At 44.6% G+C, this 26,703-nt stretch overlaps 1 protein-coding gene across 1 annotated transcript; it reads left to right on the top strand.

The window, feature by feature from the left end:
* Positions 1 to 733: 733 nt before the first annotated feature.
* On the top strand, positions 734 to 18,956 carry pde1a (phosphodiesterase 1A, calmodulin-dependent). Its single transcript, XM_041056733.1, has 20 exons — positions 734 to 795; positions 833 to 1,016; positions 1,065 to 1,370; positions 1,452 to 1,562; positions 1,602 to 1,669; positions 9,164 to 9,190; positions 12,001 to 12,129; positions 12,232 to 12,414; positions 13,403 to 13,469; positions 13,941 to 14,057; positions 14,792 to 14,932; positions 15,151 to 15,251; positions 15,374 to 15,499; positions 15,611 to 15,712; positions 16,892 to 17,012; positions 17,419 to 17,500; positions 17,729 to 17,849; positions 18,203 to 18,387; positions 18,482 to 18,685; positions 18,876 to 18,956. The coding sequence occupies exons 1-20, from the start codon at positions 734 to 736 to the stop codon at positions 18,932 to 18,934; spliced, it is 2,496 nt and encodes an 831-aa protein (XP_040912667.1). The 3' UTR covers positions 18,935 to 18,956.
* Positions 18,957 to 26,703: the final 7,747 nt, after the last annotated feature.

The raw sequence follows: 26,703 nt of genomic DNA, 5'->3' as shown, positions 1-26,703 counted from the left end.
TGGGGAGGTTTTGTGACTCTCATTTTCAGGAACATTACATCATCATTGTCTAAAAACCACATACTCCCTCTCCCTCTCCCTCTCTCCCTCTCTCCCTCTCCCTCTCTTACACTGCAAACACACAGCTCAGCACACACACACACTCTCTCAGGTAAAGACTGAGATGCCTGTTTGCTGTTTTCGTCTGAATGGAGCGTAAAGTTATGTGTGTTTGAATTTGGGAGGGAGGAGGAGGGAGGTCTGTCAGCTGCAGGATTCCATCACTCTTAGCAACCGTTGTTGAGTTACCACGGAAACGCTCTGCGATGTTCTCTGCTTCTCCTTTGTCCTCCTCCATCGCTTTCCTCTCTCCCTCCCCTCTCTCTCTCCCTCTCACTCCATCCTGTCTTTATCGTTGGTCGACTTCCTCTGTGCGTTGCTACGGCGATGCTCTGGGACATTCAGCTGGATCATTTTGCCGCCGCAGTGTCGGAGTGCAGAGCTGAACTGAAGGAAGTCGTCAGCTGATCACCTTGTTTACTTGTTGGTTGTTGCTGGATGCCATCAGTCTGTTCCTACTTTTCAACTTTAAGAGAAAAAAAACCAAACTAGACTTTGTCTTGTGACCTTAACCCTCCCGCTTCCCTAACGGATCACATCAGAGTGCATTGTTTTGGATTGGCCGGGCTGACAGGTGACATGACAGGAAGTTAGAGGAAGTTTCATCGAACACAAATGGCTGTGATCGGTGTCGATGTTTTCGCGACTCCATCAGTCTGAGCGACGTCCGAACGCTTCTCAGAGACCAAACTCTGCTCTGTGAACACAGCAACTCAACAAACAGCTGAAAAAAACGCCACCTCCTTCTCCTCTTCACCCACACCGAGATGAACGAGGAGGCAGAGGAGTCACAGCTGCCCGATCAGGAGCAGGAGCAGCAGCAGGAGGAAGTGCAGCAACAGGAGGGAGAACAGCAGCAGGAGGAGGAGGTGCAGCAGCCAGAGATGCAACAGGCGGGAAACCAAGAGGAGGAGGAGGTGCAGGATCAGGAGATGCAGGACGGGGAGGTGGAGGTTCAGGAGGAGCAGGAACAGGAGAACAGACAGTCTGAGGAGGTGCAGCAGGAGGATTTTCAGCAACAGGAGGAGGAGCAGGTGGAGACTGAGGAGATGCAAGAGGAGCGGGAAGAGGTGCAGCAGACTGAGGAAGGGCAACAGCAGGTGGAGGTACAAATTGAGGGGCCCCAGCAGACTGAGGAGGTGCAGCAGGAGGAGGAGATGCAACAAAAGCAGGACGAGGTGCAGCAGAGTGAGGTGGTAAGGCAGGAGGAGGTGCAGCAGGTTGAGGAGCTGCAGCAGACTGAGGAGGAGGAGGAGCAGCAGCAGGAGGAGGTGCAGACTGAGGAAATGTCATGGACTGAGGAACAGCAGACGGAGGTGCAGCAGCAGACTGAGGAGGAGGAGGAGCAGCAGCAGGAGGAGGTGCAGACTGAGGAAATGTCATGGACTGAGGAACAGCAGACAGAGGTGCAGCAGCAGACTGAACAGGAGCAGGAGTCTGAGGAGGAGCAGCACACCGAGGAGGTGCAGCAGCAGATTCAGGAGGTGCAGCGGACAGGGGAGGTGCAGGACTTTGTGGATGCTCTGGAGCAGAACCACAACAACCAGGTCCTGATTCGACTGAGAGGAATGTGAGTAAACACAGATCCCACGGTCAGCTGGCTGATGATGTAATGCTGGTGATGATGATGTAATAGCACTATCACGATCACTAACTGGTGATCGTGTTGCGAGGATCAATCGATCACTGTTAGTTTTGGAATCAGACTGACAACCTCGGGGACGGCATCAGTGCGGTGGCCTGGTTGCCGTGGTGATGTTGGCATGGACTGAGGATGGAGGGAAGATGAATGACAGAAAATGAGAAAGAAAAGCAGTGGGTGCGCAACATCACTGAACATGAGAGAGAGAGAGAGAGAGAGAGAGAGAGAGAGAGAGAGAGAGAGAGAGAGAGAGAGAGAGAGTGTGTGTGTGTGTGTGTGTGTGTGTGTGTGTGTCTCAGCTAACAAGTGAATGTCGCAGCAGGAACATCATCGCCACATCTGTCTGAATTTGAGGCTACAGCAACAAATGTAAAAAAACAGCATGTCTTTTTGTGCTCTATAGTTGCCATGGAAACGGTGGAGCGTTGCGATGCAGCAAAGATAGATGCATTAGGAGTGAGAGAGATGGCAGGGCATAAAAACGCAGATTAAGAAGAGAAAAAGAGAGAAGAAGAGAAGAGAGGATGTAAATGTTTGAATTAACATCCTGTTGATACTTCATACGTCTGTTTACATCCAAACCACAGCCTCGTCACATCGTTACTACACACTGAGCACAGACACATCAGGAAACACAGCTCACGGTGAAATCAGATAAAGAGCTGGACATTTTGGGAAATACACTCATTCACTTTGGTGCTGAGAGTTAGACGAGGAGACTGACAGCACTCAGGTGTCAGACGTGAAGCTACAACCAGCAGCAGGTTAGTTTAGCTTAGAATGGAAACGGGGGAAACAGCCTGAAGATGAACAAAATCAGCCTAACACCTCTAAAGACCACTCGTTAACAGGTTATATATAGTTTGTTTAATCCTTTCAGAAACCAAAGTGTAAAAGTGAAAATCTGTGGTTCTATGGGGGCGGCCATGAAATAGTCCGGCACATAGCTGCTCATACTTATTTTGAATTTCTGTGTAGTTGGATTGAGTCTGCTTTGTGTCTTTGTCATCATTTGATGAACTTGCTGACTAGAAAAGAGACTGTGGCACAGACGGTTCCCAGTTCCCAGACATCTTAAAACAAAGCAATGTCAGAAGGAAAGACATGTTTTTACCTTCTTTCCTGTCCAACTAGTCGTCTTGTGACTCCCTTTGTCGGGTCCTGAACTCTGGGCTGGGACTCTAATTCCAGGCTAAAAAGCAAACACAGCTTTGTGCTTCACTGTTTAGTTTGGTTCTGTAACACACCTGAATCTTCAACCAAACTGTCAGTGGTCAAGTTGCATTGTGGGTAAAGAATATGTGAAAAGCTGTCTATTGGAACGGGAGCACAAAATGAGTGGAGTGCACTTTTAATGCTGCAACACACAGCGATATTTCAGAGAAGAGCACGCCTCCATGTGAGCGCGTGAACAGGTGAATTAAAGGCACTGCAGTGGATAAATGCAGTGTTAGAATTCATCATTCCAGTTTTGTGGCAGCAGTTTGTGTTTGTCCATTTGCACAAAGCCAGCTCCATTAGATGATAAAGAACTTGATGCCTGCACAGAGCCCTGACCTCAACCCGTCCAACACCTTTGGGATGAACTGGAACAGCAGCTGAGAGTCAGACCTTATCACCAGCACCTGTGTCGCTGTGATGTGCTTTATCTGTTTCTGGGGCTGGAACAGTTTTGTAAATGTGAAGCCCTCAACCACACGAGAGTCCTCGTCATCGTCACTTGAACCATGACTCATCGGCCCAGACTGACACACCTCAGACCAGGAAACCAGTCTCTATAGAAGCTGCACGTCTCTGTCAGATGCATGTGGTGCGCACAGTACGCACTATAACCAGTGGTAGAAAATTACTAGGTACATTTAACTACAGTTAACTACAGTTTATTTTACTTGAGTATTTACATTTTCTCCTACTCATTACATTACTCATACACTAGATTAGTCTGATTGGCTGAGTTACTTTGTACAGTAGATTAACATTTTGCAAACACTGCAAAAATCTTCATCTAAACAAGTGATTACTGACTCATAAATGTCTTATTTTATTAAAATAAGAATAAAATCTGGCACAGTTTCCATCTGTTTGTCACGGCTAGGGCAAGGACTTGGACCCAAATGCACGGCCCCACAGACGTAATCAAAAATAATAGTGTTTATTCTAACAAAGTGGCAAAACAAGGATCACCCATAAAGGGGGAAAAGGCACAAAAACAAAAATCCAAAATGCAAACGCAAAATCACTCTTAGCGAGGAGAAACACGGCTCAAGGAGCTAAAACCAAACAAGAAATAAAGTAACAAATAAATACACAACCTGACTGGGGACACGATGACGAGAGGTGAGACGAGAAACAAAAGCCAAAGACGCGAGCCAAGGACATGAGACAAAAACAAACTGACAAGAACACAGGGAAGCAACGAGACTTAAATACACTAGGCAATGGGCAACAGGTGAAACCAATTAGGGCGGGGCAGACAATCACAAAGGAGGGAAACAAGACAAAGACAGGAAGTAGAACAAGACAAGATACACAAGGGCAGTGATTTCAAAGTAAAACAGGAACTATAAACAAAACTTAACAAACTAAACAAGAGTTCAAAAGTCCACAAAAGAGTTCAGAACATAAAAGGATTCCCAAAAACAGCCCCCTTAGGTTCTAGTCATGACACTGTTATAACAGAGGGCGACTCGTTTTTAATGTAGAATAAAGTGACATTTCTCTTTATTCTAAAGCAGTGATCCCTTATTCTGTTAATTATAATTAACTGACTTTAAGGAGAAAAAAAAGACTTTTAGGACTCAGTGTCTCATTAATATTTACTATATATTGATGAATACTTATTGATGATATTGATGAATATACGTGTATACTTTGTGAGATGGAAAGTTTATAGTGCAAAACACAGAACAGTCAAATAAAATAATTAAAAGCAGCTCCACTTTGATCAGCTAACATTAAAATGCTACTTACATGCCATGTACTTTCATTTACCTTATTTATTTTACATATTTAATCCTCGTGAACTCCAGTAATGTTATGATTTGTCTTCATGTCACTGTGGTCTCATTCATCATGTGAAGTCACCAGCAGTGTTTGATGGACTGAACGTTCCTCGCATCAGTGGCAGCAGTGAAATGAAATGTGCGTGGTATCATTTCCATAAAACACACACACACACACAAATGTATGCCCCCTGGCAACTCTTGTTCTGTTTAACAGACCTTACTTGCTATACAGCATCTTGTATTAGTAACTGGTTGGCAACAGAGCAAAAGATCGCAGGAAAAAAAAAACAACAGAAATTTACCAGCAGAAGTTGGTGTGTTGGTTGAAGAAGTTGACGCCAAGAAAAGTGTTTAATTTTTGCCAAATCCTGTAATAAACATTGGCACATGGATGTGTTATCTGTCAGTAGTGATTCAATGAGAGAGAAACACTGACGGTGTAAAGCTGAAAATGCAGAATTCAGCTCAGAAGCTTTTAACCCGAAATAATTTAACTCTGAGGTCAGAACTTTTGAGATAACTCTGTCATAGGGAGTGAAACCCCTGCTGATATAATAGTAATGTCATCAGGGTTATCTCATGCTGCATCATTACCACAATCACCACTTTCCCACAGATAGCATCCAAGTCAACATCCAAGTCGAAATGCAACTGAGAAGTCTAAATTTTATCTGACTTGATTAAAAAGTGTGGAAATGCTGCCAAAGTCTGTTACAACAAACACTGCCATCACTCAGTGTTGTTATACACAAACTACACCTCTGTATAGTCGCCATTGATAAATAGTATGATGTTCACTTTGACCATGCAGACGTGAGGAGACACTGATGGAGTCAGTATTCTAACACGCCTGGTGTAACTGCAGAATCAGCCTCACTGCCTGTTCGTTTGTGATCGCCCACCTCTGTACCATGGTATCACATGTTCGAGGCTGGATGTGGGACAGTTTTGTTGAGCAGAGGATTAATGTGACTGCACCTTTATCCTGGGATTTATGTTCAGATTAATATGACAGAGGTGTACGCTGCCCCACCCTGACAGATGCAGCTAGACTAACAGCAGAGACCAGATGTCAGTCGGTCTGAACACACTCACACAGGCAGCAGCTAAAAACACCCGTGAAGAACTAACCTGTTCTGAACAACAACAGGGATATCGCATATTTTCAATATCACTGACTGACACTGAGTCAGTACCTGACCATCAGAACTGGTATCTAAACACTGTTTTTGATACCTTGGTTAAATCTCTGTAACAGATTATTTGGCTCCTTGGAGGCAGGGGAAACACGTAGTTAGCAAACAGTTGCTTATTCCCACATCCAGCAGTTACAGATCAACGCGATCCTTCATCTGGTGTCTGAGTCCACCTGACGAATCTAAGTCCTGTGTTCCCTCTCTTTTAGCTCTGTTTTTGGTCTCTACCAGCTCCTGAGGTAAATATCTGGCTCTTTAGCAGCTAAATGTTCCACTATGTTCACCAGCTGCTCTGACTGAGTGCCTCTGTTCTCCTGAGAAAGTTTTTTAGAGCCTTTTCTCAAAATACGACGCGATGAGACTGAGCCAGAACAGCAAAGCTGTGTCCGGACAGATAAAGTTAAGACTTAACTCTAAGTGAAGTTGTTTTCACGTGGCCTTCATACATTGTTGTTAAGAAAATATTCATTATAGCCACTTTAATGAAATGTGCCAAAGTGTGAAATAACGAACTTTATTCAAACTAAACTCAGCCCAAAGTCAAAGTTTCCTTATTTAGAAACAGATGCCATCTTTCAGTCACTGAAAGTTTCTGATACTCAGTGCGAAGGACACATTTTGGTCTTAAAAGGTAATGAGGGTCAATGCCCAGTCCAACTGTAACTGACTGTAACACTGAGACAGTCCCAACAGCTGCAGTTACAATTAATAAAAGTGCAGCAACAAAAACAAACAGTTCAGCAGCTCCTGACAGATAAGACGATGCATTCAAGTCATCATTCTTATCATCAAATCAGTGTGTGTGTGTGTGTGTGTGTGTGTGTTAGTTTCCAGCAGTGCTTGAAGCACTAAGTGCCCTTTTGTGTCTTCATTTACGTCCTGATTGATCGTATTAATTCTTCCTGATAGAAATAAACTGTATCTTCAGATCAACAAACAATTAATGTCTGTGACGTTTGGAGGGAAAACAAATAAGTGTACAGATTTGTGTTTTTTTTTTTTTTTTTGCCGTCCTCCCTAGTTTCCATGGTAACAGCAGAGCATTTTGATGCAGCAAACTCTCTGCTGAAGAGAAAAAAAAAGAGAAACAGGACGGTTTTTTCTTTTTTCCTTATTCCTAGATTTTTATATATTGTCAAACATATTATAACTAATTCACTTTGTAGTCATTATATTTCTTTTAATATTATATTTTTTATGGGTAGGCTTTGGTGACAGGGTGATGAAACTACGAGAAGAAAAAAGAGCAAATGTCCACTGGAGAGTTCATCAGACTGTTTTCTGAAGCATCAAATAGAACAGAAATCAGTTGAAGCAGTACAGTTACTGCACTCACACAGAGAACCACAAACAGTATGTGGAAACCAGTCTGCCCAGTTCAGCCACAGTGGAAACCAGTTTACTGCCTCTGGTAAACTGGTTGAAACACACACACATAAGCTTTAAAATGTTTGAATTGAATTGACTGTACGTATATATGTGTGTGTGTGTGTGTGTGTGTGTGTGTGTGTATGTGTGTGTGTGTGTGTGTGTGTGTGTGTGTGTGTGTGTGTGCGTGTGTGTGCTGCAGATGGTTTATTATCACTGTTTCATTTTAATAGATTCTTTGCTTTTCCTCCGTGCCGCGGCGCTCGGTCTTGACGTAGGCGGCGTAGATGGAGTTAACTTAGAAAAAAGCGCGAAACGCACCCTGTGGTGGTTCATCACAAACACAGTCATGCAGAGAAGTAACTCGTCTAAGAATAAAATATACTTTACATGTTCAGTGATAATAATGCAAGGACGAAAATGTGTGAGGTGAAAGTACAAAACGAATCAGCACAAGGTCAGAAAAGCAGAGAAAAAATGCAAATTCTCCCACTGAAGGCTTCAGCCTGGAAAAGTCATGACAGAGTGGTGACTCATTCTCCACAAACTATCTCTGTCCTCACCTGCCACAGCTGCCTCTGCAGCATGTGTTTGTGTTTTTGACTGAAAATCACAATGCAGTAACCTGCACTCGGCCGCTCTCTGTGCCGAACCCAGCTTTGTAATTCAGCGCTGATCCTCCCACGCAGGCCAGTGTACAATTACCAACCGACCGTGAAATAACAGCTTCCTGCTGTTAGATCTCAAAGCTGAGACGTGTCACAGCTGTGATTAGCTGTCGGGGTCAGATCCCAGACCCGTGATTGGCTAATTTCAGACCAAATGCTCAACATCATCTTGTAGAGTTTGTATGTAGTGCACATATTCATGCCCTTCTTCTATGGTCCAGTTCATGTAATGGATTTACCAGGATTTATTAACTCCTGTGTTTGTTTGGGCTCCCACAGATCACACTGTGCTGACCTCATTAAAAGCCAATATGGAGAAAAATGATGTCCTGACCCTTCATATAGCCACAAACTGGGCTGTCACATTTAATGTAGGACACAAAACATGGAAATGGGCATTAAGCAAAGTTACACCACCAAATTATTTGATAATAAAACACATCTTATAGGCCTACGGTGCTCTACATCGCCAGGTACAATTTAAAACGTGCAACACAGAAACACAGCAGGAGTGATGAGTAATAAGGTTTAAGGGAATATGGACTAAATAAGAACACTGTGCTGCTTTATTAGACTCTGACTGAAACATGCAGAGCTGAAGCTTAGACAGAAAAAATACATACAGTGCAGGAAACACATTAATCGCTCATTAAACACTCCCAGAAGCCCACTGTCCTCTGCAGGACATGCTCACACAGTTCCACACACGTGTCCGGGGACACATGTCCAATCGGCCATCTTCCGTAACCATCAGGCCGCCGCTGCAAATGAATTTAATGCTGGTATTTTGTTCAGCAAAGGTTTTTAGTTCAGCCATAATCTGATTTATTATCACACACTCATATTTCTAAATGCTCTTCATTTACTTGTCCTCCGTCTTTATCACCGTGCAGAAGTCCTCTTCAGAACCTGGCTAAGTTCTTTTGGAGCTTTATAGCTCTGCTCTGCTCTGCTCTGCTCCACACACTGTTTACATCAACCCAAACCATCACAAACACACACACACACACACACACACACACACACACACACACACACACACACACACACACACACACACACACACACACACACACACACACACACACACACACTCACCTGGTCAATTTATGACTCATCTGTTTCTGAAGGCAACATGTGATTGGTTCATTTTAATGACTCTTCTGTTTTTATTTTTGTTTACAGGCAGAAATATAAAAGTACATCGCAGAGGTAAGACACACACACACACAAATACATGATCACACACACAAGCACACAAAAAGGAAGCTCTCAGTCTGAAGTACAGGACTGAAGAGGCTCTCACTCCTCCCACACACACCTGGGCTGCCTGTCTGTCTTCCTACCTGTCTTTTTGTCTCTGTCTCTATTTTTGTACAGACGGTCACACTGTCTTCACTGTTTGTCTGACTGTATACATGTGTGTTTTTTGGTGTGTCTCTGTGTTTGCTTGTTGCTTGGTGACAGGGATTGTGTTGCAAAATATTCTGTAAACTACAGAAATGTGTTGATGTCAAACATCAGAAAACTAATAGACTGAAAAGTCGTCAAGCAGCAGAGGTGGAATGTAACTAAGCACATTTATGCTAGGACTTGTACTCCACCACATTTCAGACGGACATGTTGTACTTTTTACTTCACTACATTTATCTGACAGATTTATTTACTTTACAAAATAAGATTTTTGCATCCAGAACATAGGAAAAGCTTATAAAATATGATCTTTTGTTATAAATTAAACTACTTAAAAGCACATATGAGCAGAGCAAAAAGCAGAAGGAATGATTTCATATTTCCAGCTTCTCAGATATGAAGATTTTCTGCTTTTCCTTTTTAATTGTTTCGGTTAATTTCTTCATAATTTTGAGGTTCGGACAAAACAAAGCATTATTAGAATATCACTTGGATAATTGTGACAGCATTTCTGACTATTTTCAGAATTTTTACAAACAAAACAGTTGATTAATTGCGGAAATGGTTGGGATCCTCTGTAATGTGGTGGAGTAGTGGAAATACTCATGTAACGTACATGTACCTCAGAACTGTACGTATGAACAGTTCACCCCTGCTGCTGCTGCCCGTGTTACTGCTGACACTGATGAGGAGTTTTGATGGAAATGAAAATGCTTGAATCTCAGTCTTGAACTTTAGCTCTCTCTCACCCTGTCTCCCATTCTGACTAGTTGTAACCATGGCAACTAAAACTGATTTAATCCAGTTTACAAGAAGGTGTTTGGTTACCATGACAACGGCAGGATGCCCAGCCGCAGCGGAGTCTTTATGTCTCCCTGTTGTCAGTCTCCTCTGTTGTAAACATTCAAACCGTCCCTCTTTCCTGCAGCAAGAAAAGATTTAACAGCCCGGCACAAAATATCCATCCATCTGTCCAATTATTCATCCGTCCATCCTCAGCTTATATACCAGGACTGTATGGTAGGTGTTGTGTGAATACACAGTATGAGCTCTATAGGGTACAGAATGCAGCCTCACACCCACTCGCCATCTTCTAGCTAAATAATACTGAGAAAAAAAAGTAAGGAACTTTTTAAAGGAACTGTACAGTGTGGTGGGAAAACTCTGGGTTTGTTGACTCCCACTGAGATGGGATCAACATGGGGAGGTGCGGAATAAAGTACTGACTGTGCTCTAAGTCAAGTTTAAGTCATTGTTCCTGGAGGTATTTTAACCAGCAGGATATTACAGGATGTGGTCTGTGATAGATGTGGACAAAAGACAGAGACAAATGCCTCCCCAGTGGGGGAGAACTGCTGGGGAGGAAAACATACTGTGTGATGCGAAATAGAGTCAACAATCATCCTCTTCCTAAAGTCATAACTCTGAACACAGACAGAGAATGTGAAAAAACATGGGGCTCAGAAGAGAATAAAGTACCTGAAGCTGACATTACATCTGCACATTTGATGAGCTCTTGCTCTGCTGATGCTTTTAATGTTTTCTGTCGTCCTCTTGGTTCCTAAACTGGCTTGCATGTTGGACAAGGACAAGCAGCTCTTCGCTCAGAAAAGACTCAGAGATTCACTGTAAAATACAGGATTGAAATTACAGGAAGACCAGCGAGTTCACAGAAAAACACCAGGAAATTACAGCTGTAATTGTTTCTAAGCTGGAGGTGAAAAATTCCCAGCATTCAAGCTTTGGACGGGATTAAAATGAGCGACCAGAACAGGTGATGATAAAATCACCCCACCTCCCCTGGAGAAGTAAATCCAGTCTGAATGGGGCTTTAGATGACAGGATTAATATTAAAGATGGGTCCATGTTCTTAGCTGAGGGTGTTATGAATGCCAGCAGTTTGGTTTCAAACTGAAATGAATTGCTAACCTGACTGACAAAGGCACAGTGAGTATGAAGTCTAAGAGAGAGCGTGTTTATTTCCTGGAGGAGACTCCCGTTACTAACTGTGGGTGTCAGCTGATTGACAGGCGGCAGAGTGTCATGTGTCCATCTGGAGGAAACAGATTTTCGTGTTCTGGTTGTGTGCTATGAGCAGGACAGCAGCTGTGTGGGTGCAGAGTATGAAGAGCGGTGCTTCCTTCTGTCAGTGAGCAGGTGTATGAAGTCTGCAGAGAGGATTTCTGATGAGTCCAGACATTCCTGTTCTCCTCAGGACGAACTGTGATGATCCTCTGGCGTTTGCGTCGTCATTGTGATCCTGTTAATGTATCAGTATTTAGCTCTGCTTCTTCACTAAGTGTGAAAAAAATCGAAATAACAACACCATACTCACAGATGCTGTTGCCTTGATTTCAGCTGATTAATTTTACTTCTAACAAACAGAATCTAATGTGAGGTCAAAGACAGTACCAACACCCTGTTCTACACACATTTCCTATGTGCTTCGTGCTCAAGCAAACTCTGTTCCGCCCCCTCATCCACTCATTAATTCATGAGCCATGAACAAATTACATTATTTCAGTAATTCAGTAAAACTGGGAGAAATTATGCTTTGTGCTATCTGTCCTGTAATGCACAGACTAATAACTGTGTGTTTGTGTTGTCAGGCTGAAGGGGGTCCTGGAGCAGATGGACCGTGGCGTTGTGGACCTGCAGGAACTCCGCAGGAACCTGGAACTCGCTGCTGCCATGTTGGATGCTGTTTACACTGATGAGACCAGGTGGGATGGATGGATGTAAGAGAGGAATAAAGGGAGGAAGGGTGGATGTACAGAATATAAATCTTTGTTCCTGGTTATCCAAGCTGTGACTGACAGCTGTTTGTTTCTGCTCTGCAGGCGTCTGTTGGACACCGAGGACGAGCTCAGCGACTTGCAGGCAGAATCGGTGCCGAGTGAAGTACGTGATTGGCTGGCGTGTACTTTCAGCAGGAAGATGGGCGTGGCCAAGCGTCGCCCTGAGGAGAAGCCGAGATTCAGGAGCATTGTCCATGCAGTGCAAGCTGGCATCTTTGTAGAGAGGTAAACGTTGCTCCTGTCAGTTCATGATGTGTATTTCTTAACAGGGAAAAGTAAAAGGAAATCTCAGTGCTGCAGCACGCAATGAGATTTAACACAATATGTCTGTCCCTTTCCTGTTTCATCATGACAATCCCACGTGCACAAAACCAGATCCATAAAGAACTGGCCTGCACAGAGCCCTGACCTCAGCGCCATCTGACATCTTTGGGATGAAGTAGAATGCAAACTGAGCTTATCACACAACATCAGAGTTGGACATCACTGATGCTGTTGTGTCTGAATAGGATCAAATCCCTGCAGCAGGTTCAACACCTGGTGGAAAGACTGAGACCAGGCGAATGAAGGCTGTTAGAACAGGAGGTAAACGCCACAAATAGGGGAACTTTCAGGTGTCCGTGTACTTTTGGCCACTTAGTGTAGTATACTAATAACAGGTAAAGATGAGTCCTGTCCAGTCAGACAGTTGTCTCAACTTAAAGACTTTCATATGTCCAGTCAGTTATTTTTGTCTTCATCTTCTGAAGAAAGAATAAGAAACAATCATCAACTTCTTCGACACACACATCAGTAAACATCCGGGCGACTTCACTGCAGATGTGATTACAAGGTCAAACATGAAGTGTAATGATGTTAGCGTGTGAGCGAGCTGGAGATGGAGATCGTACAGTATAGGGAAACTATGAGGTCCAATATCATTAGAGTGTAAATGACTCGCAGTGATAGAACAGTATCAGTTCATCTTCTGCAGCTTAATGACGCATGAAATCAAAAAATATCTGCTGCACCGAGGCAACGCTCGCTCTGTGTGTGTGTGTGTGTTTAGAAGATGGTTACCATGGCGACAAACAATCCATCCTGGTCACAAACTGTGGAGAAGGGTGGCTGGAGTGGGTCTGAGAGAGGAGTGTTTATATGCATGCAACTGTCTGTATCTATGTGTGAGATTTGTGCATGATATTTTTATCTGTGTGTGTGTGTGTGACATCAGGATGTACAGACGGACATCCAACATGGCTGGTCTGACCTATCCTCCCACAGCGTTGACAGCTCTGAAGGTAAAAACAGTTTTATTGCTGCAGTCCCATCAGCAGGAAGTGACATCATTTTATCGTATTAACCCTGCGTTTGATTAGAAGTTAAAAAAAGTCCAGTTTAACCAGAGTTCCTACACTGGGAGACAGTTTTGTTTTCTCAAACACCAGTTCATAAGATTGTGTGCTTGTAAAAATCCTGTTCCACTAACTTTAAAGGAAATGAGGACGCAGAGAAGGAAGAAAGAGGTGGACAACAACAGTAAAATGAAGATCTAATCAATAATTATAATCATTAATTTAATTGGGTATGCTCTTTCACTTCCTTCAGTGTGAGCAAAACTTATTATCACACTGCCCTCTACTGGAAATTATACTACATTACACTGAATGGAACCGTTGCTGTCAGTATTAGCTGCTGTATCGAAGCTGCACTGTCCCATATCAGATGTTATTCAGTTCATGAGATGATGATGTTTACTGATTTTTTTCCAGGAAGTGGATCAGTGGTCGTTTGATGTGTTTTCTTTCCATGTGGCCACTGGAGACCACGCCCTCAAGTTCCTGGTCTACGACCTGCTGACCCGCTATGACCTCGTCAACAGGTTCAGGGTACACACAACTTCATATCATTAACAAACGTGGGGTAGAGGTCTTCATGATCCAAAATGTGGAAAACCTACCCAAACAGGACATAAAGAACACAAACACTGGCAGCAGCATGATGCACTGTCAGTTCATTTGACCAATTAACAAGCAGCTGCGGTGGGAAGACTGACCTGGCCCAATTTGGGACCTGGGTCAGATCTTTGTTCCTCAAAACCGAGTGGACCCATGAAGACCTCTACTGTGGGAGGGATGGGACCTAATGTGAGGGTGAGAGATACTAAGTGCAGTCAGTGGCCTGGGTGATCTCCTTATGAAGATGTTGAGGGTGAGCTATTGTGGTCAAACTATTTCCAGGCAGTTACTTCACCCAGCCAAAGAATAGTCCTGCACATAACCCTCCTTAAAACTATAACATGTATTTGCCACAGGCTTTTTTTGTATTGAGCAAAGGGTATAGTAATTTATTACTTTCACCAAAGAAAAGATGGTGGAGCTATGTTGTTATTACAACACCTGTATCTTGTAATTGTGAGACTCAGTTTTTGTAGTCATGACTTAGCATCTCAGAATTAGGAGATGAAGAACCAACAATTATGAGATGCAGCTCTTGTAATTCTAAGTTTATGGTCTTATTATCACAACACATTTTAGTACTAATACTGAGATGCTGCCATAATTACCACTCATAGTACCTGCACCACCTATATCACCTGTACTGACTATAGTACTGTGTTCAGATCCCAGTGCAGGCTCTGGTGCAGTTTGTTGAAGCTCTGGAGAACGGCTACAGCAAACACAGGAACCCCTACCACAACCTGATCCATGCCGCTGATGTCACTCAGACCGCCCATTTCCTGATGCTGCACACTGGACTAATGGTAACACACACACACACACACACACACACACACACACACACACACACACACACACACACACACACACACACACACACACACACATCCTAACCACTACTTTCCTAACCCTAACCTCACTCACACACTCACTCACTCACTCTAACATCACTGTCTGTCCACAGTCTCTGTGGATATTAACACACTCAGCTAACAGTGTGCGTGTGTGTGTGTGTGTGTAGCACTGGCTCAGCGAGCTGGAGATTCTTGCGATGGTTTTTGCTGCAGCGATTCACGACTTCGAACACACGGGAACAACCAACAACTTCCACATCCACACCAGGTAACGCAGACAGCAACATGGCCCTTAACCAGGAAATAACAAGAACAGAAACACGTTGCATTTAAATATAAAAGGCTGCAGCAGATGTCAGCGTCTGATTGGATGTTGTGTCTGTCTGTCAGGTCAGAGGTAGCCATTCTGTACAACGACAGGTCGGTGCTGGAAAACCATCACGTCAGTGCTGCTTACAGGCTGATGGCAGAGGAGGACATGAACATCCTGGTCAACCTGAACAAGGACGACTGGAGGTTCACACACAGATCACTGAAGAGTTATTACTTGTGTACGGGAAGGGCTGAGGGCTCTGTCTTGGTGATTGATCACTGATTGTCTTTGTTGTGTGTTCTGATTATTGGCAGGGAGCTGAGGTCTCTGGTGATAGAAATGGTGATGTCCACAGACATGTCCTGTCACTTCCAGCAGATCAAGACCATGAGGAACGCCCTGACGCAGACACACAGGTCGGTACTGCTACCATGAACCTATTCATGATTTTTGATTTTTTTTTATGAAAAACAAAGACTGTTTACGTGAAAAGTGTTGTGATGGAAAGATGTACTGGACAAGGGGAGAGAAGCAGAAACTAATGAATGTAAGTCAGCCTACTGGAGCTTTACTTTTCATTGAGATGATAGATAATTATATTATAAGTGGAGAGTGGAGACGTTTTTGACTTGGATTTAAAGGTAGTTGGTGTCAGTGTTGGAAGATGATTCAGATCCTTTACTTAAGTAAAAGTCATAATACCACACCGTAAAAATACTCTATTACAAGTGAAAGTCAACTTATATTGAAAAAGTTGCTTAAGTAAAATTATTATCAGGAAGTATCAGTAGTAAAAGTACTGTGTTGTGTTATTGTATTTTTCTTTCTATTCATTAATGTGTGAGCAGAATTTTTACTGTCGTAGTTTGTTAAGGGACAGAAAATTGGTTTTGTTATATTAGGCTACAGATAATCATTATTTTCATTATTGATCACTGAAGCTGATTCGGTTTGGCCTGTAAAAAGTGTCACAGCTCCTCAGAGCCCAAAGTCAAATGTACAAGCTTCTGTGTGATGCTCTGATTCTTGTTGCGTTTCTAAGGTGACACAGTTTGTTGTTCATAATTAGACCAAATTCACAGACCTGAGCTCTGCATTCTGTCGGCCGGTCTGATAGAGGCAGACTGTGTGAGGCTGCTCCATCTGATGGAGACGACCAGATCATCAGTGGGAGTCTGGTGAAATGGTCCAACATAAGGTCCTGCAGGCTGCTGATCCAGATTGGTCTGTGCGTCTGACCAGAGTCCAGCCTCCCCTCTCTGTTTGTGAGTCCTGCTGGAGGTGTGGGGGTGTGGAGGGGGGCAGCTGTCACGCTTGCCAGCGCACACTTGGATGACATTTTGGGGAAGATGCTGTCATCAGCCTGTCGACATGCTGGTTCTGCTTGTGCTGCTGCAGCAGCTGTCTGGAGAACTGTTCCCTGCACACTAATGTCCAGAGAACTATTCAATACAAAATAAGAGACACTGTTCTGCTTTTTAGGGTTGAAGGAGAGGAGTTTTTCATTAGTGATGTTTTTCTTACTTTGCATGGTTCCAGTTTAATATTGATTTTATTGGCTGTTAAATGAGGTTTTGTTCCTTCTTTCTCTCCAGCATAGACAAAGTGAAGGTTTTGTCTCTGATGCTTCACGCTGCAGACATCAGTCATCCAGCCAAAACCTGGCCGCTGCACTACCGCTGGACTCACAGTCTGATGGAGGAGTTCTTTAGACAGGTGCGCACGCACGCACGCACGCACACACAAACACAGACACACACACAAACACAAACACACACACACATGTCCAAAACAAAATATTTGTAAAAAGACCATTCTGACTCCATGTGGAAAGACTATTAAAAAAACAGAGGTAGGAACTACTACATCAGAATAATACAGGTGTCAGATGTTTTGTGCTTTCTCCTATATTCCAGTGAGCATGTATGTAATAAAGGTGATGCTTCATATTTAAAGACAGTATTATTTATGGTTCCATCACACCCTGCTTTGCTTTGGGGTTTAAACTTTACGGGTCTTTCCAGAGGTTTTTACTGAAAAAAAGTGGATGCAAATACCACAAAGACTTGGTTTGAAAAAACGCAGACTGTTCACGTTGCCTTAGTGACCGTCTCTTTTCCAGGGAGACAAAGAGGTGGAACTCGGCCTTCCTTTTTCTCCTCTCTGTGACCGCAAAGCTACCATGATCGCCCAATCACAGATAGGTAAGAACAACCATCAACCGACCACGTGATCAGTACCATTAACTAGTGGCAGATACCCCAATTAAAACAGGAGACAGTGTGTTTATGAACTTTGGTTCAACAGTGACACCTGCTGACCGTCGGAAGAACTGAACTCGTTCTCTGATCTCGGATGAGTCTCAGATGATTATTATATTTTTATAAGAGGAACCAGTGTTTGTCAGTAACGTTCTCTCTGCCTGGTTGCAGGTTTCATAGACTTCATCGTGGAGCCGACCTTCAGTGTTCTGATCGACACAACAGAGAAGGTGATTGGTCCTCTGATAGAAGAGGACAGGAAGGCCAGAGAGACCGGAAACAGGAGGTCCAGGTATTGCTACTACCACTGTATGCAAGGACAGGTATTGAATATTGGTTCAGAACCGGACTATTTCCACTGGACATGTCCTGGACATGTATGAAAATCCCAGGTGTATTTCAGTACGTGGGCATTCAGACTGAAATCAAACCTGCTTTAGAGAAGTGCAGGGGGGTGCGATGGTGGAGACGTGTTGCCTCAGGTACTGATGAGACCTGGGGTACAATCCAAGAAATTCTGCTAACATGGGGCTGCTATGGCAACACTAAGTGAGCTACATGCTAACATGTTAACTTTGTGAGGCTCCACTGGTTCTGACTCTCAGTATGTGGTTCTTCTTGGTCCATAACCCTACTCTGTTCCAGTTTAACAGGAAGTGGCTCCGTTACCGTAGAGTCAGTGCAGAGACACAGTAGTGGACGCCATGGAAACAGTGATGATGGACAGATGGACTTTTCTCTGACCGCTATCGACCTGCCAGCTCTAAGGCTCCACCTATCGGGCGTCATCGTCAGCAACAAGGACCGCTGGAAAGAGCTGTCTGTTCACGGTACACACACACACACACACAGCAACCTAAACCACGTTGTTGTGCCCATGGTTACCCAGGTTTCCTGTAACATCTTCCTGTCTGTTGTGTGCAGAACTGGCCAATAAGGAGCAAGAGGAACAAGAGGGGGTGGAGTCCAGCATGAACTCAGATGTCCAGTCACACGCCTCACCCAACCACAGTGTCCCTGATGGACACAACTCTGACCAATCACAGAACTCAGACGGCTCCCCACCTGATCAGACACACAACGACAAGTCACCTGACCAAATGCCTGCAGATCACCTGACCTGGAATGGTACAAACAACAACACGTGCAAACATTTCATAGATGTACACACAGATGCATCAGTTCCTGCTGCTGCTCACATCAGTGCGGAGCCTCCTAATGTCTTTTTGTTTGTGAAGCGGGACGTCTGTCCACAATTAATATGATCGTGTCAATCAAACATCTCGAACATGACCTGTTGCTGTGGTAACTGTTGCAGGGGCAGGGCCAGGCGAGGAGAAGGAGAAGGACGACGACGAAGTGCCTGAAAACGCCTGATGACGCTCCGCGGCAGACTCACCACTGTATCTGGCTGTGGCAGATCACCATGGCAACAGGCGGCGCGATGCGGTGACGACAAGAGCTCAGACTCTTCTGTTTAAACACAGCGGCTGACTCAGCGGCCCCTCGGTGGACCCCAGAGGGCCAGCAGACCTTATGTTTACAACCAACCATGAAAATATCACATTCAAAGTGACAACATTCATCAGAGAACAGCTTCTTAGCAGCTTCATGGTCCATTCACCGTGGTGAAAGTGTTGTGTGATTTTAGTAGAGACTCAGAGGAATGCTGTCTGTCAAACGAGAGGAAACATCCAAACTTCAATAAAAACTAAAGAGCAACAGGTGAAAACAACGCAGGTGAAATGGTCCTGATCCGGAGGAATGAGTCATGGAGCTGTTAAAAAGCAGATGTGGAGGTTTTCTGAACGAAGCTGAGAACAGTGACAGATGTGTTGTTCTACATGTAAAGAGTGATTTCTGCTCTTCTCTCTGCTCATGGCTCAGATGATCAGGCGTGTTGTGCATCCTGTGACCTTAGAGCTGCAGCCTCCAGTGAAAAGCTGTGATTTGAATCCAAAATAGGTCATTTGTGTGATTTGATGATGATACTGTCATAACCACAACGTAATTAAACAATTTGCTTTTGGAGTTTTTTCGAACATGAGACGACGGTGTGGACATTTAGATAAAACAGGCCTACATCACATAGAGTGTAGTTAAACAGAGCAGTTCTCACATTAAGGAGGCAAACAGCAAACACCAAACACCAAACAGCAAACAGCAAACAGCAGACGCTGAACTGAAATCACCTGGTGACAGTTTTTCTTTTAGTTGTCGTGAAATCAGTTTCCAAAGTTAATTAAGCCCCACTGACCAAACAGCTCCGATAAATGTAAAGAGCAAAAATCACATTAATTTTTTTTACGAGAAAATGTTGTTCAGGCTTTCATGCAGCTGAGTCATGTCACAGGAGAAGAACACAGTGTGATCTCAGACTGACCCTATGAGGCCAGAGGTCAAACATGTTTGACAGTTTGAACCCACAGAGAACAGAGCAGCATCGAACCAGTGACAACCAGTCAATAACACTAGAGTTTACATGTGACCACGTTTTTTACAACATGGATCATCTTCTTGTACTTTTTGGCCAGTATGCCCATAGGTTAGCATAGCATCTGACTCTCCACCGTCACTGTAGAAGCTGTGGACACGAGCGCCGGGATGGAAACGAGATGAGGCCGAGGAAGTGCGATGGTCAGGAAGCAGAGACGGGCAGGTCTCAGAGCTCAGACAGCTTCCTGTTCTCTGCTATAAAACCATGCGACTGTCACCTCTGCTCACTGAGAATAAACAACAGTGCCCTCCATATTATCACCATGGTGATGAAGGCAACAAACAACACCAGTTTCTATAGCAACGGCCAACACACTGAAGGGTGGAGACAACATGGCCGACAGTAAAAACTCTTTAGATCCTATGAGCACTGTGTTCGTCAATGCAATGTTTGCTATAGTCATCGTGTGCTCTTTGGCTCTGTGTGTGTGTGTGTGTGTGAGATTCTGAGTGTGTGTGTGTGCACTGTATACTGTACAGCTGTTTTCTGTAGTATTGTATTAAACATTCAGTTCCCCACTGATCAGTTTATTCAGGTCTTATTTCTTCCCTGTGAGGTCAAAGGTCACATCTACACCACATTTTAGAAAATCACAGGGTGCAGCCTGTGTCCTCGCCTCAGCAGCCAGATGGGACAGTGAAGGAACTGGAGACCAGCGACTGAAAGGTTTCTGAGGTAACGACATTCGAGTTTCTTCTGTAAATCAGACTCTTCACTGAGCTCGTATCTCAGAAAGAAATCAGATTGAACTTTGCCACTTCACACACTGAGAACCGCTGAATGATGATGGAGTTTACTGACTAACCTTGGTTATATATTTGGACCTGATGCTGTTTGTACTGTCCACAAACGTGGAGACTGGAGATTCTGCTCTGACTCACTGCGCTTCAGTTGACAGTAGGGGGCAGTGTCATCAAACCAAAGGCCAGTGTTTATCACTGAGTCAAACATCCACTGTGGTTTCTCACTGTGTGGCTGCACTGCAGATAATCAGTGTTACGTCCCCTGCGATGGTCTCTAGGGGTTGACTGGGACGTAGCATTTGAACCAAGTAGGCGGGAGTCAACATCAGTGCAAACAAAAGTTTTAATAACAGAATCACAACAGGCTCTCAAGTGTGGAGGAGGAGGGGACCGTGTGGCAGTACCAAATGAAAGAAAAACTTACAAAAAACCAGCCTTATCTATCTCTTAGTATTACACAAAAGAACAAACAAAAGGGCCTGGCTATTCTAACTAATAAGTGACTTTAAATAAAACAAATACAGGGGTCGGCACTGACCACGCTGACTAGTGTTTTTAGACAGCCCAAAACTACGTGTTGTGAGTGTACAGGGCACCCCAGCTTACCTGATCCACCTCCTCCCTGACCACATGTAGCATACCTACAGCTCAGCACCTCACAGGCCTCAGGCCTAACAATCAGGAAAAAGAGAGAGTGAGCACCAGGCTTCAGTGCTTCTTTTAACCCTGCCCTCTTGGAAGATTGGCCAGGTGAAGTCTTCAGGAGCCAATGAGCTTCCGACTTCTGCTGATTAGCTCAGAGACCAGAAAGCCAGCACCTGGAGAGAGTGAGGGAAAGGAGGAGGGAAAGAAAAGGAGGGAGGAAACCCACAACCCCACTCTACCTCAACAGACACGTAACACCCCCACCCTTAGAAATCCAAACCTGTTTGGAATCACATAGCTATCAAGAACGAGATAAAGCATCAGCAAGGACATTCTCAGACCCCCTTTTATGGTGTATTTCAAGATTGTAATCTTGAACAATGAGGGACCAACGCATAAGGCGATGGTTATTGTTGTACATTCTTGAGAGGAACACTAGGGGATTGTGGTCCGTAAAAACCTGGATGGGCTCAGCACTGGACCCCAAATACACCTCAAAATGCTGTAAGGCTAACAACAGTGCAAGAGTTTCCCTCTCAACTGTGGAATACTTCACCTGATGTTTATCAAACTTACGGGAGAAGTAACTCACAGGATGGTCGATGCCATCATCATCCTCCTGAAGGAGGACAGCACCAGCTCCCACAGCACTGGCATCCACTTCTAGTTTAAAAGGCCTGCGGAAATCAGGAGCAGACAGCACAGGGGAGCAACACAACAATCCTTTAAGGCTTTCAAAGGCCTTCTGGCAGTCAGTAGTCCAGACAAATGGACAAGAAGGACTGGTTAATTCAGTCAGCGGAGCTGCAACAGATGAAAAGTTTTTACAATATCTCCGATAGTACCCAGCCATGCCAAGGAAACGACGCAGCATCCTCCTGGTGGTTGGTACTGGGAAGTCTGCGATGGCTTTAACTTTAACACCTGCTGGGCACACTCTGCCACTCCCCACCTGCTGACCAAGGTAAATCCCTCAATGTGGACAGGTGGCTGGCCCAGTCCCTGTTAAATACAACAATGTCATCTAGATATGATCTGCAATTTGAAATGTCACCTAAAACTCTGTTTACCAACCTCTGAAAGGTGGCAGGTGCATTACACAGTCCAAAAGGCATTACAGTATACTGCAAGAAACTATCAGGAGTTACAAAGGCCGAAATTTCTGAGGCACGGGCTGTCAAGGGGACTTGCCAATATCCCTTTAGCATGTCAAGTTTGCTAACAAAAGCTGCAGGCCCCACTTCATCTATGCAATCATCCATCAAAGGCAAGGGATGAGCATCGGGTACGGTAACTGCATTTACCTTGCGAAAGTCTGTACAGAACCTTGGGGTTCCATCTGACTTGGTGTCAAGCAGGCAGGGGGAACTCCATGGACTAGCGCTGGGTATGGCAAATCCATTCTGCAGCAGATAGTGGACTTCCTTCTTCATGGTCTCCCTCTTAGCCGGACTGACTCGATAAGCATTCTGCTTAATTGGAGCTGGATTAGTTAGCACAATGTCATGTTCTACAACAGAAGTCTGTGAGGGAACATCATTAAACAGGCTTGGGAAGTCACCAATCAGTTGCTCAAGGTCATTACGTTGACCTTTAGGGAGATGAGCCAAGTAGCAGGATAAACTAGACAATATTTCACTATTACTTAGCTTCGCTCCCTGTGGTGTAGCATTACGCATTACCAGCCCATCATCACTAGGAGTGTTCACCTTGTGAACCATGGCTACGGGAGAGACAGTTGTTTCCTTGTCTGTTTTAATGGAGGACTCCATCTGCTCTTTCCTAGAGTAATACGGCTTCAACATATTGACATGACACACTCTAGTACCTCTTCTGCGGTCTGGAGTCTTGACAACATAGTTTGTGTCACTAAGCTTTTCACTTATGATATAGGGACCAGAAAACCTAGCAGATAGCGCAGACCCAGGAACAGGCAACAGGACTAGGACTTGGTCACCTGGCTGGAAAGAAGGAGAAACAGCCTTCAGATCATAATGCAGCTTCATCTTGCTCTGGGTGGAGGTCAGGGCTTCTTTAGCTAAGGCACAGGCCTTCTGAAGACGGGTCCTGAGTAGGGCCACATACTCGGGGAGACTCTTGACCTCTGTTTGAAGAGTGACCAATTGCTCCTTAAGGACTTTTAATGGTCCACGGACTTCATGCCCAAAAACTAATTCAGCTGGACTGAAACCTAATGACTCCTGTACAGCTTCCCGAGTAGCAAATAAGACAAGTGGGACACTGTCATCCCACTTCCTCTCAGAATCATGACAGTGTTTCCGCAACATAGCTTTCAGAGTCTGATGGAATCTCTCTAACGCCCCCTGGCTTTCGGGATGGTAGGGTGTAGAGGTCACATGTTTGATGCCCAGCTCTTTTAATGCCTGGCCAAACACCCTCGACTTGAAATTAGTGCCTTGGTCGGTCTGTACCACCTTGGGCATTCCAAACACCGTAAAGAACTTTATCAGGGCCTTGGTAACAGCAGGTGCTGTGATGTTACGTAATGGAACCGCCTCTGGAAACCTTGTGGCAGTACACATTATAGTCAAGAGAAATTGATGTCCAGACTTAGTTTTTGGTAACGGCCCCACACAGTCAACTATCACCCTTTCAAATGGTACCCCCATCACAGGGATAGGCTGAAGAGGAGCAGGGGGAATCACCTGATTTGGTTTACCAGCTACTTGGCATGTATGGCAGGTACGGCAGTACTTAACAACATCGGACTTGAGGCCTGGCCAGAAAAAATGCCTAAGGACTCTGTTGTAAGTTTTGGTGATCCCCATATGTCCTGACCATGGGTGATCATGGGCTAAACACAATACCTGAGAGCGGTAGCATGCAGGAACAACAACTTGATATGTCGCAGTCCAGTTTTCATTTGGATCCTCAACCCAGCGACGCATAAGCAGGCCATCCTCGAGGATGTAGGCCATTTTCCTTTTCATAGCTTCCTCACGACTAAGAACAGAAGAAAAACATTTGGAAAGGGTCATATCAGACTTTTGTGCTACAATGAACTCCTTTCGGGTAGCCGGCAGGTGTATATCACCATGACTGGTAAGGAGTGGTACTGAGTTACTTTGGCCCTGCTGATTTCTGGGCTCAGGGCTGGACATCTGTCCTGAAACCAGAAAAGAGTCTGACAGATCAACATCACCTTCCTTAGATTGGGACCTGGTAACCACACAGGCCGGGAAGACTTCAGGATGCTGGTGAGCAACATCATCTAGCTGAGGACCAGTCTCAGGCTTGGGGAGAAGTTCCAGAACAGGGGTAACCCGACCTCCAGCTATGTCATTACTCAGAATGAAATCAATCCCTTTAACTGGCAAAGCAGGGAGAACAGCGACTTTATAGAATCCACTAACCAATGTGGAGTGAACATAGATTCTGCATACAGGAGCAGCCACATACTTCATCCCTACACCTCGTACAATAACACTGGAAGTACAGTATAATGTTTTCAACAGAGGGAGGACATCCTCACGAATAATTGACTGAGAGCCTCCAGTGTCCCTCAAAATCTTGACTGGCTGACCATCAGCTGGATCCTCAGTCAGTGACACAAAACCATCAGAGATGAACGGGGCATAACATGGGTCAGGTTCATCCTTTGGCCTTTCACCTTGTGGCTCCGTGTCACCTTGGGGAAGAGGTGCCACAGTCTTAATCAGCCCCATACCTTTGGGCTGTGGCTGGGCTGGATTAGAAGAGGTCTGTTTACGCCTTAAGGCAAGGCAATCAGCAACTACATGCCCCTTCTTGTGGCAATAAAAACACTCCCTTTCCCCTCGTGGAGGTGACGAGGGACCTTTAGGTTTGTCGAAAGGGGGGCGGGCAAGACTAGAACCTGCTGGGCGAGACACAGAAGGTCTGTCCGGACGTGAGGACACAAAAACATTTTTATGAGTCAATACAAACTCATCGGCTAATACAGCCGCCTTAGACAATGAAGTCACCTTCTGTTCATTTAAAAATACCACCATTTTCTCTGGCAATGCATTCTTAAAATCCTCTAACAGTATTAACTGGCGAAGAGACTCATAGTCATATTTTACATCACTAGAAGTACACCATTTGTCAAAGAGAACCCCTTTTTCCCGTGCAAATTCAACAAAAGTTTGCCCACTGGACTTTTTATGGTTCCTGAACCTCTGTCTATAGGCCTCTGGCACAAGCTCATAGGCCCGCAACACAGATTCCTTGAGGACATCATACTTTAAGCTGTCTTCTAAAGGAAGAGAAGACACAACCTCCTGGGCCTTGCCCACCAGCTTGCAGTGGAGCAAAACAGCCCACATATCCTTTGGCCAGTCTAGTGCAGTGGCGATCCTCTCAAATGCATGAAAGTAGGAGTCAACTTCTGACTCCCTGAACAGTGGAACCAGAGCAACATTCTTACCAACATCAAAGCTTGGTTTTGGAGGTGAAACTAAAGACACAGAAGCATTAGGTGTTTGTGACAATTGCTCTGAGGAAATTCGCATAGCCTCCAACTCAAGCCGGCGTAATTGTATTTCTTTATCAGCTTCTATCTCCAGCTTACGAACCTGCAATTTGAGGTCATAATCTGCCTGTCGCACCCTCTCCTTTTCCTGGGCTTCTAGCTGAAGACGTGCCAATCGAATTTTGAGCCTGGGATCTGAACCTGACCCAGGTATCTCTGGAGAAAAAGGCTCAAAACGGGGCAAGGTTGCTGGTGGGGCCTCACCCTTGGGTTGTGGCCTTGAAGGAGTAAACTGGAGGGAAACACTTGGACCTGCAACAGCCACATTTTCATCATGCACAGGCCCAACAGGAAGTTCAAGGACTTTCAGTTCACCCAGTTTCTCAACCACTTTATTTTTAATTTCTTTTTTAAGATCATGCTTTGCCACCGGAATTTCAAAATGGGCTGCAATACAAAGTAAATCATCTTTTCGACAAGCCCCAAGTTTATCCAGGCTGGGGTTGTCAATGAAGTCATTCAAATCAAAACTCATGCTCATGCTACCAAGACTACACAGACTCCTCCAACCTTTGGTTGTTTAGCTCAGGGAAAAAGATCCCGGACGAGCCCCCACTAATGTTACGTCCCCTGCGATGGTCTCTAGGGGTTGACTGGGACGTAGCATTTGAACCAAGTAGGCGGGAGTCAACATCAGTGCAAACAAAAGTTTTAATAACAGAATCACAACAGGCTCTCAAGTGTGGAGGAGGAGGGGACCGTGTGGCAGTACCAAATGAAAGAAAAACTTACAAAAAACCAGCCTTAT

This window comes from Toxotes jaculatrix, chromosome 15 (genome assembly GCF_017976425.1).
Source record: "Toxotes jaculatrix isolate fToxJac2 chromosome 15, fToxJac2.pri, whole genome shotgun sequence".
Classification (NCBI taxonomy): Eukaryota; Metazoa; Chordata; class Actinopteri; family Toxotidae; genus Toxotes; species Toxotes jaculatrix.
The sequence above is the reverse complement of the archived record's forward strand: the minus strand, read 5'-3'. Positions and strand labels throughout refer to the sequence as shown.